The sequence below is a fragment of the Nilaparvata lugens genome, chromosome 7, assembly GCF_014356525.2.
Source record: "Nilaparvata lugens isolate BPH chromosome 7, ASM1435652v1, whole genome shotgun sequence".
Classification (NCBI taxonomy): Eukaryota; Metazoa; Arthropoda; class Insecta; order Hemiptera; family Delphacidae; genus Nilaparvata; species Nilaparvata lugens.
Window position 1 is genome coordinate 43,676,399 of NC_052510.1, and position 14,339 is coordinate 43,690,737.

Consider the following 14,339-nt stretch of genomic DNA (forward strand, 5'->3'; position numbering starts at 1 on the left):
GTTAAGATCTGACCTTTTGGCGTGCTGCTTACCATCAGCTGATTGGCGAGCGTAAAAAAACTCTTCTGCACATGCGCGAATGATTTGCAAGCGTAAAGAAAATTTACTGCGCATGCGCGGATGGTTAGCGAGCGAAAAAGTAGATTCTCCTCAGAAATAAGCTGTTTTACGAGGAGAATTGAGTATGTAAATTCTTTTTTACGCGCAGTTGTAGAAAAAAGAACTTACATAATGGTGTTAGGTCGAGTGATCTCGCTGGCCATTCGATTGCCGCTGATCATCCAAACCAGGAAAAACATAGGATTTGGTTATTTTGAGATTTGCCTACCCGAATAACATAATCTGGTGGAACACCACCTTGTTGATACCAAATGTTGTAGAAGCAGGGACCAACAATTTATTGAATCCTTGGAATAATATCCTGCACGAGCAATTTTCGTACAAATGATTTTAAATGTTTTTTTCTAGACTGGCACACTATCAAACGAGAGAAGGAGGACATTTCGAGCACTTAATAAAATGAAATGTAAATAGTGGTCAATCAGATGAATAACCAGTTTTTCAATGTATTTTGTTATTCATTCAAAAAGTTTTGTTTTAAGTTTCATTACTTTACCAATCATTTCTTCAGAAACTAAAACTTCAATCAGTCGCCATTTTGGATACAAGTAGTATCATGGAACAACTTTTTTGATGCCATATTTCTTGTTTTGAAAAGGCCTTTAAAATGATATACTACACAATAAATAGGTGTTTACATTTAAAAGTGCACAACAATTATTTCAAGTTACTTTGTTGACATTCTTCATCTGATTTGGGGGCGCATTACTATCCTTCATCCAGATAATAATGTGACACAAAACCAAACCAGTCAGTAAATAACAAAATTTACGTATATTTTTAACACAAAAAACTCAATATTATCAAATACCCCGGTGACTCAAATTTTGCAAATCAGCTATAGAATCAGTTAAAAAACACTCTCAATATTGTAATACAATAATTCCAATCCAGAATGTATCACAATTACATTGTGATGTATCTCAACTATATCTATTGTAACCTGAACTTGTGTGAATAAAACTAATAACACATCATTGTGTGATCTTTTATATCTTCAAATTGTTCAGAAATGTAAAGTCTCATTTAGATCAGATTAGAAGAAGCAAATAATACTCATAATTTATTGAAGTTTACACTATCAATATTACACTACAGTAAATATGACCAGAACCTAAAAATTGATTTACCCCCAAAAGGAATCCGTTATAGGCAGCAGAGTTCTGAGTGCATGCAGGAAGCTACAGAGACATTCATTTAAAATTACTAGTACCCTTTTATTTTTTGATTACGCAACTGGTTATCCAATTGAATCTATATCTAAATTATCTATACAATCATTTTATCTATAAGTAGCAGGTAACTCGTGCTCCGCAAGGGTATAATTAAAAACTTGACAAACTGGAAACTTGACCTTCTGAAATCTTGAAGAATTTAAAATAGGCCTATACCCATCCTCGGTAAATTAAGAATATATTTGGAAAATTTCAAGTTAATCAATCCAGTAGTTAAGACGTGATGATGCGTCATTCGTGAATTTCCTATCGTGTATAAGCCGATTCTTTCCTTTATTATATTATTATAGATTATAAATCATTCATTCCGACACTTTATGATGGGATGCACACCCAAAAGCGGCCGTGTCATCAAAGAAAGTGGAAGGGTACTATTGATACTATAGCTTAATAAAAACTTATTTAGTATTTATTTACTTATTTAGGCTGGCCACTAACGACAGGACATGCATGATGAGCATGTGTGTACACAGATGTCGTCATACATTCATTGTTGTGTCATAACAGCAAAAGGCTTCAAAATTTTTGTGGTTAGATTTGTATTTTCGATTCCTTGTTGTTTATTTTTCTCTTCTCTACTCTATTTGATGTTAAATTATGTTTGTATCATTATAATTTGTAATTTTCTAGTGGTCTACTCATTGTTACTGGTTGTTTATTTTATGTTAGAAGCCTCTCACTGATGACAAAATGCATGTACAGTACACACATGTTCATCAGTAAGTGGCGAGCCTAAGTGTTTCACATCTTTGTGGATGGATTCTGGTGAATGAATAAATGATCTAATAAGAATGTTTGTGTGTTTAGGTGTGGCGACAGGAGTGAACCAACATTCGACGTCTAGCCTGAACATGACGCTGGACAAGGGCGGAGGCGGAGGGGTGGGCTTGGAGGGGGTTGGGGTGGATGCGACGGGGGGAGGTGGCGAGCGGATGAGCACCCCCCATGACAAGGCCCTGCTGCAAAAACGGGGCATTCAGACCTCGCCTGACGGTCAGACCCCACTAACTATCATAATTAATAATTATAATATCATAGTAAAAAAATGAAATTATAAAAATTAAGTTTTCTCCATCACTCAACCTCGACATTACAGATACAATGAAATAAGTAGTTCAACTTACTACTTTACAATACATAGAAATAAATCATAGTACTACAAAATAAAGACCATAGAGAAAAGATAGCATAAGAAGATATCACATGGTAAAGGGCGTTTATGCTCCGAATTTCACTGTTAACTCAAGCCGATAGTCCTACTAGTTGTTTTCGTGGAGCTATGTGACGCTGGTAGTCTCTCATACTGTGCAGTTCTTACACTTTCGCCCCAATAAAACGGTAATAATATACTGTAGTCGACAGTAATCGGCTTGAGTTAACAAGAAATCGGCTTGAAATTTAGCACATAACGACCTATAACATGGGATATCTTCTTATGCTATTTTTCCTCTATGATGAAAACATAGTTGAAACAATGTGCATTACGAGTATAATGTTATCTGGCTGGCTCCGGTCTGGTGTCTCAGTTTTCAGGTTGCAACAATTTACTAGAATACATGTATTATAGGTACCTTGGGTTGCACCTAATTAATTTCAGTGCCTCTCGCATGACCTAACGACTGAGCAGCCGGGACCGACGGCTTTGCTTGTCCATTCGAAACAAATTTAATTGCACAAGATTAGTTACATTGATTAATTATTTTAGAAGATGCTTTATTACGAAGTACAATATTATGAGAATATTTACTGTTGTTGAAGAAGACAATAAACTGCATTAGAGTTCGTCTCATAATACTGTTTAATAGAATAGATTATTAAAATGTAATAATTAGATTTTCATACAATGTGACCATTCCTGCACAAAGAATCACTTTTTCGCACTAGTCGTACTTTGAGCACTCCAGATTTGCTACATGACAACACAATAGTTATTTGTGCAACAAGTGTGCAAAGTGACACTTGCTGCATCTAAAGAAACATTTACGCATGAGCCGTAGGCGAGTGTGGAGTAGTTCCTTGAGTGCAGCAAATTAACTTTGTGTACATATTACACATTAAATTATCCTACAGTTACCATTGAATGTGAAAAAATATCAATCAGGGGAAAAATGGCCTTTAGTTCATCAAATGTTTGTGTAATTTTGTAGTTATTTTGACTAATAAATTGAAGTAATATATAGATTATAATAAATTGAAGAAGAAAATTTATTAGGCTAGTTGAATTATTATTAAAATAAAAATCAATTATTAATATTAGATTAAATATTGAAGAATAAAATTAATCAGGCTAGTTAAATTATTAATTAACAAATAATAACTTAATAATAATAGCTTATTATAAACAAATAATAATTATAATCTATAGTATAATAAAGTAAAGAACTGGCTTATACACGGACGGGATAGGAAAATTATGTTCGACGCATCATCACGTCTGAAGTACTGGACTAATTATTTTAAAATTTTGCATATAGATTTTTAATTAACCGAGGATGGTTATAGGCCTGTTTTCAATTCGTCAAGTTTTCAGTTTATCAAGTTTTAAAATACACCCTTGCGGAGCACAGGTTACCTGCTAGTATATAATAATTGATGATAATATTGTAAAGTATGGTTGGTTTGTTTGTAGGCAAAGTGACGAACATCCCAGCGAGCATGGTGAAAGACCAGTTCGGCATGGTGGGCCTGTTGACGTTCATCCGGGCGGCCGAAACGGACCCGAACCTGGTGTCGCTGGCCCTCGGTCAGGACCTGACCGCCCTTGGCCTCAACCTGAACTCGCCCGACAACCTCTACCCCACGTTCGGGGGGCCCTGGGCAGATATGCCTTGTCGACCGCAGGACATCGACTGCCTTGTGCCGCCCGAATACCTCATCAATCACGGCATCAGGTTTGTATCATTTACATCAATCACGGCATCAGGTTCGTATAATTTACATCAATCATAGCATCAGGTTTCTTATTATTTACATCAATCACGGCATCAGGTTCGTATCATTTACATCAATCATAGCCATATTGTACTAAGCTCGAGGTGATCCAGCTGCTAGACAATGGAGGGTTGATGCGCACGCTCAAAAAGAGGAAATCGTTTGAAATATAGTGATATCCACGTTATAATGGCTGTATTTGATTAACATTGTTGTTGCTACTCTTGTCTGTCAATCGACAAATCAGATAGCACTATCCGTTTCTAGTTCTGTAACGTTGCCAGATCCTTTTTCAATAATGAAGAAATATAATTAATTAACAAAATATTCAATTTCATTTATGAAAATTTATTATTTAATAATTGAAAAATAAATTTTCAAAACTTGAAGATTATTTTAAACAAGAATGAACAGGCTTAATATTTATTACATCAGATATAACAGTATCAGCTACTCTATTGGCAGGACAGAATTGGCAACACTGTTCTATCTTTGTGTTGTTGGAGACTTATGGGAGATTGTGAGTCTTGCTTCTAGATGAATTTTACAGTCAGAGTTACAATGAAGTTGAATGAATGATGGACTGCAATTTTCAAATATAAATATGCTGTAAAATAGTTGAAATATTTTATTCTTCACCATGTATAAAACGTTTTTTAGAAACTCTTTTTTTTAATTGTATGTTTCTATGAATACATTATTGTGTTCTGTTGTTGGATTAGACACTGTTGTTATTATTAGTCAACTTGAATCAACTAATGCACTTTGTTTATTTTATAGGGAAAAATTGGCGCAAATAAAATTAGGCCGGTATAAAGACGACGTTCTCTTCTATATGTTCTACACGAATGTTGGTGATTTCCTACAACTAGCAGCAGCAGCTGAATTGTAAGTACTTAGTTGATCTTTCAATCTCTTTTGATTTTTGGACATTATTCATTCAATCTTTGTCAATCACAATAATTATTAATAAGTACAATAATTATTATTGTACTGCAATATATTTTGAAAATATCATTTCAGGGATCATTATCAGTAATGAAATTACTTTATTTTTCTGCTACAAATTTTCTGGAATACCGTACTTGAATTAATTGTTATGGTATACTATGTTTTTGAGTAAAATATTTCATTTTAATCTAGTTCCTCATCCTAATAGATTCAATATTTTTTTCGTACGCATCAACATTTTTGAGAAGAATGGTAGTGCGCTTAACCCTGATATTTCCTCCCGTTCATAATTACATGATTTGTAATGTTTGAATGAATAAATATCACAAAAGTTGGAAAACTAGCTCAAACCTCTATTCAGATAATTGATAGCTACAATGATCACAATATTTTACTTATTGGAAATACTGATAATATTTCAAAAGAATGAAGTCGCTTTTGAATTAACTTCTTTCTTGTTGAATGTTTACTTGACTCGTGGGTTGTATACGCCAGTGGTGATTGTCAAAGATTCAGTTAATACACTATAATGAAAGTCATGTGAAGCAAAAAAACTTTCAATAGATAACTAATTCTTCAAGAAAATGGGTGGATGAATGGTCATGCATTTGAAGTAAAAATGTTGCCATGCACTTTACTATAAACATTTTTATTATAATATCTGCTAAAAGTTCTACATTCAAATCTATGCAATTCTCAAGTTTTCCATAGCGGCATATTGTCTAGTATTCTATGAAATTCATACTTGACTCGTTGTTTTTTACTGGTATAAAACAGGATCGAGCTGTGGCTTGTTGTTGCTCCGTATGCAACAGTACAAGAGCTGCCATAAAAGCAGTGAATGCTTTGTTTCCAGGCGGCGGGCGTCATTTCCTGAAACAGGGATAAATAATGTTTCCGCCCACGCACCACTCAGCTCTAAAACAACGAGTTCAGTATGAATTTGCTGCAAAATTTCATGAGAAAGTTGAGAATTGCATAGATTCCAATGGAGGACATTCATCAAGTGTTTTATTCAGAAAATAATTCTTTCACCTACTTTACAGTAAAAGCAATCTTTTTACTTCATTTCTATGACCATTGAATTGAAACATATTTGTAAAAGAATGGCCGATATGAATAAAACCAGAGCAAATGCTCATGAGCAAGAGCATGGAGCATAAGGTTTTGCTCATGAGCAAAAGTTAGAAGCAAAAGCATTTGCTCATTTTTATATGAATAAGCTTTACCTTATACTCTTACCTTATGCTCCTGAACTCTGGAGCAAATGCTCACGTATTTTAGAGTTTTTTCATCAGCTGATTCGCTTTTGTAGCCTTAGTTTGTTTTTATAGCTCACGGAAGCGCTAAATATGCAAGTAGGGTGCACCGCTTGTGTTTGCGTCGTCTGCTCTGTTTTCTATTTATGAATATGAATAGAGTTTTAGGTTAGTTGAGTTTAGAATTTTGAAATAATAGCGTGAAAAATTTCATCTCTATAATAATCTTCAGCATATTCTTATAATATCAATAGCCTTCTTATAATCGTCCACACTCTCATATTCTTAAATGCCTATCTCCTATTTTTTGATGGCCATCTTTATAACAGGCCATCTTTTGTATTTATTCTTTTGTAGGGATAATGGTGATATATATCATGGTTGAACCTAATAAGAGCTTTATAGTTCTCAACTATTGGTTGTGATCGTATCTGGTATAGTTTCCTCTTCCTCATACGGATTAGTTGAGCCATTTTACTATGAGCAAAAGGTGATAAGCTGCTCTAGACTAGACTCACCTTCTTTGAAGCATTTGCTTCAAAATTTGAGAAAATGCTCTAGTTTATTCATACAATTTTGAGCAAAAGCTTTTACTTTTGATGAGCATGAGCAAAAGGTTTTGCTCACGTTTATTCATAGAAAATGAAGCAAATGCTCCATATCTTAGAAGTATAAGCAAATGCTCAACTTTATTCATATGGCCCAATGAGTCTCATATAAAAGTTGTCCAGTTTCACTGAAAGACCCCAGTTTACATAAGACGAGTCTTCAATAAGCTAGAATAAAGAAACTAGATCCTGGATGCTCCCTCTGTTTATCTTCAGTAGCACATATCCTAGATCTTGTTATTCTCAATACATTCTTGTTATAATATCATTCTTTGATTCATTTATTAATACAATTACAAATCATATAGCTATTACGGGGAGAGAGCTGAGAGCAACAGACAGGCTTAGAAACTGCTCTTCTCCAAAATTTTACAAACATCAACATTTCCAAGAGATGATTTACATTTCCTTTTTAATATTAATATAATAATGTAGAAAATATGGATTTTCTATTCTTATTTTATGATACAATATCTAGGTATTGCAGATACTGTGATAAATAATTGTTTGTTTTAGATACCAGCGCGAATGGCGGTACCACATGGAGGAGAAGGTGTGGATCACACAGGCACCAGGCCTAGGCGCCGTCGAGAAGACGTCCACCTACGAGCGCGGCACCTACTACTTTTTCGATGCGCAAAACTGGCGAAAAGTGCCCAAAGAATTCCACCTCGACTACAGCAAACTCGAAAATCGGCCCATTCTGCCCTCGTCCAATCTGCCCCTCCAGCAGCCTGTATGACCCCCCACACTAATTGGTTCACGCCTTCTACTCAGGTTCTATGTTCTCGTTTGAATGATTCCGTTACGATTCAGTTGGACAATGTACTGCGTCTAGTCTGTGTACTGAGTACTGTGTTTAGTATCACGACGCTGTAATGAGTACTGTACTGCGTTTAGTTTGGACGCTGGATTAAGTACTGTACTGTGTTGAGTCTCACCGAGTTGGACAATATACTGTTTTTAGTCAGGACATGTTGTTACTAGTGTTCTAGAAAGAGTACGGGTAAATGACAGCTACACACTCAATAGTTTCTTTTTTTTTGTTTTAAGGGTGGTTTAGTTTGGAAATGTCTTGAATAGGTTTGGTGGAGAACTCTGTTGATTCCAATATTTTTGTTGTATAATTACAAACAATTTTACAATCAATAAATACAGTTTGAATGAAATGTTATAGCTTTTAATTAATCTCTCAAACTTAGGCAATTATTGCTGTTGAGGTTTTCCTGTTATTTTCAACTTCTTAAACCCCGACTTACTTAAATGAGAGTCTGAATGAAAATTTATTTCTCTTGATAAATTACTGAAACATCACTGATGTACCTTTTTCATATTATTTTATAGCTAGCAACTCTATTATTTGAGAAAATGATGATGATAAATTTTGATTGAAACTGATGAGTGGTACGTTTGACTTCACTAGATGCCAGTTATATTAACCATCTTAATCTGATAATTGTATTACTGTATATTGTGATATTTCATTACATGTTTCTATGAAATATGTAGTTAAAATGGTGCTAGATTGGTCAAGTATCATGCTTTATTTCAATTATAAAATCAGACATACAAGTAAAACACGAACATAAATTAAGTGAAACTCAAAACACACCCCATTATAATGATATTCATTGTAACCCATTGAATATTACATGAAAACTGAAGAATTATAACAGTTTGAAATTATGATTGGCATTTTTCCGCTTCAAATTCGACTTAACGTATTCAAAATCTATTATTCAAACACCTTTAGATCGTAGAATGTTGGATTATAATATTTGTCTTCAAAACTCACCTACTTATGACGTTTCTAAACTCAACCATTCATATTTCCCTATTTTAAAACTAGTACTATCAATGAAGAAATTCATGGCATATTCTCACATTAGAGCTAACAGTAGTTTTTTTTGTGATCTTGTTATCTTTTCAGTCCGAAGGCTTCCACACACCTTAAGTTTCCCTTAAGGTTGCCTTAAAATCAACCTGCAACCTTGAAATCATCTTGAGGAGACTGGACGTTTTAGAGAATTATAATTATTTTGATGGTACCTACCCAGGTTAACTCTTATGAGTTTCATAATGAATGAGTAAAATGGTACCTTGACTTATAGCTGACGTACAAATTGCTGATGAAATATTCATATTTTTTTGAGTGTATAGGGAGAGAAAATTCATGGACCTGGATATTCAAATAAAACCATAAGAAAATTTTGTAACTGTATAATGCTGGTGAAAATAATTTTCATTATTTCGTAAAAGTCATCCAACGCAGGAATCTCATGTATATAATGCTTGTGCAAAATGTGATACTCCAGTTGTAACTGATTAAACATAAGTATTTTATTCAATCTATTAAACTGTTAACAGTTTTTCTTGTTAAACAAACTGTTAACTGTAATCAGTTTTCAACTAATTAAACTTAAGTATCTTATCATTTAAACTATAAAACTTGATAGTTTTTCATGTGCTGTATGTGATAATTAGTTGTAATGAATTATTTGTACCATCAATAACTTGATAAGTTAATAAGTAAAATTGGTAAATTATTGTGGAGAATTTATTCTTTATTATTAACTCATAGGAGTTAACCTGACTTGGCATGTCTACTTTCAACAAAGCATTCAAATTTGGTTCGAATTTGAGGTTTCGTTACAAGTATACATGTGTCTTAATTTTTTTCAAAAACTCTATGCACTCAAATTTAATTTCTAGTCTTTGAGCTTTTTTAAATTTAGCTCACATCTAATGTCGCTGGCCAATCTCATGTACAAATGTAAAGTCTAACGGTAATTAAGTAGCGTATTAGATGTGGCAATAAATATTTTGAACAAAGTATTAGCAACAATTTTTTAAATAAATACACTAAAATAAAAGATTATTTTTGTAGAAGCTGTCTGTTTGCCTGTATTAGTTCATACTTTAGTATGGTGGACTAATAGTATTCCTATTGGATTTTCGTTTTTTAGAAGAAAAACGCCTGTTTCATGTCATTCCCCTATAAAGTCTAGCGTGAACCGATCCTAAACAAAATCTTAAGACTTATCGGTGATATTGATGTTGATAATGATGATGTTTGAGATATGATTGATGATGATGATAATGAGAAAATGTATGGTATTTCATTTTTTAGAGTATGTTGTTATTTTCAGTTAACGATTAAAACTAAAAAAAAAATTGAATTATAAATTGATGAAGCTATAAATGTTTTCTGAATGTCGTCCTCCTTTTCATCCTTTATTTAGTGATTTCAAATAATTGTTATTAATTTATTTAACTGACGATTCTACTTATGAAATTATTTTAATTTTCAACTTGAGAAACAGAAAAACTAGAGTATGACAGAGGCGAATGATTCTGATCATCATATTATATTGGAATTTTGGTATTGGGTTTGATTCCTGATTGAATATGGCATTGTCTGTCATAAAATGCAAATTAAGAATTACCGTCGTATTCTGCAACAATGAACAATAAAACAATCATTCTACGCCACTATTTAGTACGCGTGTTTTACACGCTGCCATTTTTATTTCACAAGATATAATTTTTCTAAGTTGAGATATAAATTCTTCCAAGTCGTTATATACTATTGAAGCTACTGTACATATTTCATTATTATTGTTACTCATAATAATTGGGGGGTACCTATTTAGATTTTCAGACATTCTATTTATTTATTCAACTACTAATGATACAATACCAATATTGACAAAGAAAAATAAATACAAGCAAAAACAGCAAGTACAATATACAAGCATTTGAATAATGATAATGATTAATAATATAACTATATTAAAATTATATGAAAGGGGATTTTTTCTTGAATTTTCCTGAAGTTGCATATGTAATGTTTTTGAAGCTACGATTTAATTGAAATCTATACAATATTATTTATTGGTAAAAAAATGTTTAAGCTAGATGAATATCGTCTAGTTAGAACTGAAGTCCGTCAAGGAAATATTATTACCTACTCAAAACAATGTCAATAATTTGGGTTTACTGGTCAATCAATGTTTCACTAAAAAAATTATTTAGATCTAAATAAATCGAAAATTTAAATCACTAAAAAAATCTATAAATGAATATTAAATTTATACTTATTTTTAATAAATCACTAAAAAATTTTTTGAGCAACAAAATATTCCGCCCAACGTGGGGCTCGAACCCACGACCCTGAGATTAAGAGTCTCATGCTCTACCGACTGAGCTAGCCGGGCGATGGGAGAAGGTTGATATTCTTCAGTACTTGAAACCTTCCTAGGAAATTCCATCTATACAGATATTTAGAGTATCAATGTTTTGCTTAAAATTACTTGAAGCGTCTATTTCTTTTCCTATAAGTTTGATTAATATATTGTTTTAAGATAATAAAATATCAAACTTTCAGGTCAATTATATTTCTGCCGATTTTCACAGATCGGCAGAGAACATTTTAGGCTAGTATAGGCTACCGTATAGATTTAATATAGGCTAATAAAGCAGAGAATTAGTATAGGCTATTATGCTAATATAAATAGCGAAGCATTGGAATTGATGAGAAATTAATAAATAGATGAATTCAATGTCAAGCTGCAATCTATTACAATAATATTGCAAACATAATAATGGTGTAGGCTAGGCCTATTGATTTCAAACCCACTAACAGCTGCCTCTTAATTAGATTAAAAATTGATTAGACCACAGTTATTTGCTGAACAAAGAATTATTTTTGCTTTAAATTGCAATATAAATTTACAGTATTTTTCGATGAAATGACAATTCATTAATTTTTATATAAAGTTCGATGAAGCTCTTTAGTGGAAAATCAATAATATTTTGCTATGTCAGTTTACAAAGTAGCGACAGGGTTGAAGTGCGGTAAGTTTCGGTTGTGAGAGAGAGGACCTCGTGGCGCAACGGTAGCGCGTCTGACTCCAGATCAGAAGGTTGCGTGTTCAAATCACGTCGGGGTCATAATCTTTTTGCTACTGATATAACACTGTAAAGTTGAATTCTATCAAATTAATAATTATTGAAAATTAATGTAATTAATTACTCATTGATAATATTATACATCTATTTTTGAGAATTAATTTATCGAAAATTATTACTGTAATATAACTTTGGCTAATAATGATTATTATATTGATTTGTTCATAGATTTCTCTACTATTCTGATATTCTATCTCCGTGATCATATAACTGGTTAAATTCTGGAATATAAAATCACATTAATTATCAAGATTTCAATTATTCTTATCCCAATTTATAATTTAATGAGTTTGTTGATGCCACTAGGCCTATTTCAAATAATTTTAAAATGCACCATTTATTGATATATATATATATATATAATACCCCCTTGTTAATGAATATGAATCACTTGCATTTCGTTCCACTTTTTTTTTTTAATAAAATGTTATGATATTCGGTATCCTATAAAATAATATGGATGTGATATTCTGTAATATGTAATTAACTACTTTGATTATAATATCGGGGCACCGAGCTTCGCTCGTTATTTTTATTTTTATTGATAAACAGAACACAATTCTTCAAAATGATTGTGTTTATATTTTACAGCTGGCTATACGTCAGCTTATGAATTTCGGGGATGAGATATTTTGATTTTCCACAGACGCACTTTTTTATTATCCACAGACGACTAAAGTCTCAGCTGATTTTTCAAGGATGAATTATCCTTTTAATGTCGTTCAGCGAGTTTTCCCAGGGATGAGACCTAGTGCAATCGAAGTTTTATATCATAAACCTACTATGTTCCAAATTTCGTGAAAATCGTTAGAGCCGTTTTCGAGATCCGTTGGACATAAATAACCATAAATAAATATAAATAACCAAATACCGTATAAAAATACAGAAATTGCTCGCTTAATATAATAGGATGTAAATAACCAAATATAAGAATACAGAAATTGCTCGCTTAATATAATAGGATATTTTATGTATTCTTATACAGTACCGTGTTCAAAATTATGATTTGAAGATAATCATCATAATTGAAAAAACCAATGACTTTTTTATGGTATGGATCTATGGTACCGTATTGTATTTTACAATCCAGAATTCACCAACCAAAATAATTTAAATTGAAATAATATGTCTAATTCTAAATAAATAAGAGACATTTGATTCAACTCTGATCATTGACAATATTCATCTATTGATCTATTACTTGACAATTTGAATAAAATTTTAACTTACCGTATATGATACTTGAAAGATGAATGATTATCCTAATCAAATTCAACATATTAACAATATTTCTCAATTTTTTATTCTTGTACATAAAATTTACCATTAGAATTATAACTTGAATTTTGGATAATAATTTTAAAATTTACACTATGAGCAGAGGTGTTGTGCAGTTTCTCCATATTAAGGTGAAATGAAATAAGATATGTTGTCGGTTCCACATGATTTATTTTATTTAACCCAAACTATACTTTCAATGCACTAAAGGTAGGCCTATCATCATTGATGCATCGGTGGTATTTTTAGCTAGACTGAGGAAACAACTTTCTGAAAGAAATAATAACTGTGAAAACATTTTTTCTTCAGTCTATAACCAAGCGAAGATCACTGATGATATGATAACTAAATTATGTGGAACTGACATCTCTTTTATTTCACCATGATAAAAGTTTTATACTGTAACTTCTAAATTATTGTAACGCGTGGACAAAAATTCTTTATAATTTTCCTCTCTTGATGGCAATCGATAATGTTTCTTTTTATTTTTTCAAGTCATTGCACCTTTTTAGAATATTATCAGCTTGGTACCTAATTTTCTGCAGATATTTTTCTCTCTAGAATAGAAAGGTACGGTAAGTTAACTATAAGAATGGATAAATAAGTCAATAAAGATAAGGGTCTATTATAAGGTTATCTTAGGCTATACCTTTCCACAGATTACAGAAGGAATTTAAAGTAGAGCTGAAAAATGGCAAATACTTTAAATAAAAATCGTTCTGTATCTGAACAGTGTAGTTTACATTGAGTTGGCCGGATAACCGCCTGAAACGGAAGGACAGTTTAATGAATTTTCCTAAAATTCCTTTACATCGGATATCGTACTTTTACAAAAAAAAACGTTGGTAGATTTTCCCCCGAATTGACGAATTGTGGACTTATGTACTGTAATTTTCACCTCCCCCTTTATCCGGCGCCGTGGCTTAGTTGGTTAAAGCGCCTGTCTAGTAAACAGGAGATCACGAGTTCGAATCTCGTCGGTGCCT

General features: G+C 32.4%; 1 protein-coding gene and 3 non-coding genes across 5 annotated transcripts in view; 3 read left to right on the plus strand and 1 right to left on the minus strand.

Moving 5' to 3' along the window:
* LOC111049144 (regulator of gene activity) overlaps window positions 1-10,302 on the plus strand; it is a 36,613-nt gene extending 26,311 nt beyond the window's left edge. For both annotated transcript variants that reach the window (XM_039432826.1, XM_039432824.1), the window contains 4 exons: window positions 2,163-2,348; window positions 3,985-4,246; window positions 5,067-5,174; window positions 7,621-10,302. In XM_039432826.1, the coding sequence (XP_039288760.1) occupies window positions 2,163-2,348; window positions 3,985-4,246; window positions 5,067-5,174; window positions 7,621-7,846 (782 nt within the window). In that variant the 3' untranslated portion in view covers window positions 7,847-10,302. The remainder of the gene's footprint in view (window positions 1-2,162; window positions 2,349-3,984; window positions 4,247-5,066; window positions 5,175-7,620) is intronic.
* A 946-nt stretch (window positions 10,303-11,248) lies between these two features.
* Trnak-cuu lies at window positions 11,249-11,321 on the minus strand. The gene has a single exon. It is a non-coding gene; the product is annotated as a tRNA-Lys (tRNA).
* Window positions 11,322-11,985: 664 nt separating this feature from the next.
* Window positions 11,986-12,057, plus strand: Trnaw-cca. The gene has a single exon. It is a non-coding gene; the product is annotated as a tRNA-Trp (tRNA).
* Window positions 12,058-14,265: 2,208 nt separating this feature from the next.
* Trnat-agu lies at window positions 14,266-14,339 on the plus strand. Its single transcript has one exon. It is a non-coding gene; the product is annotated as a tRNA-Thr (tRNA).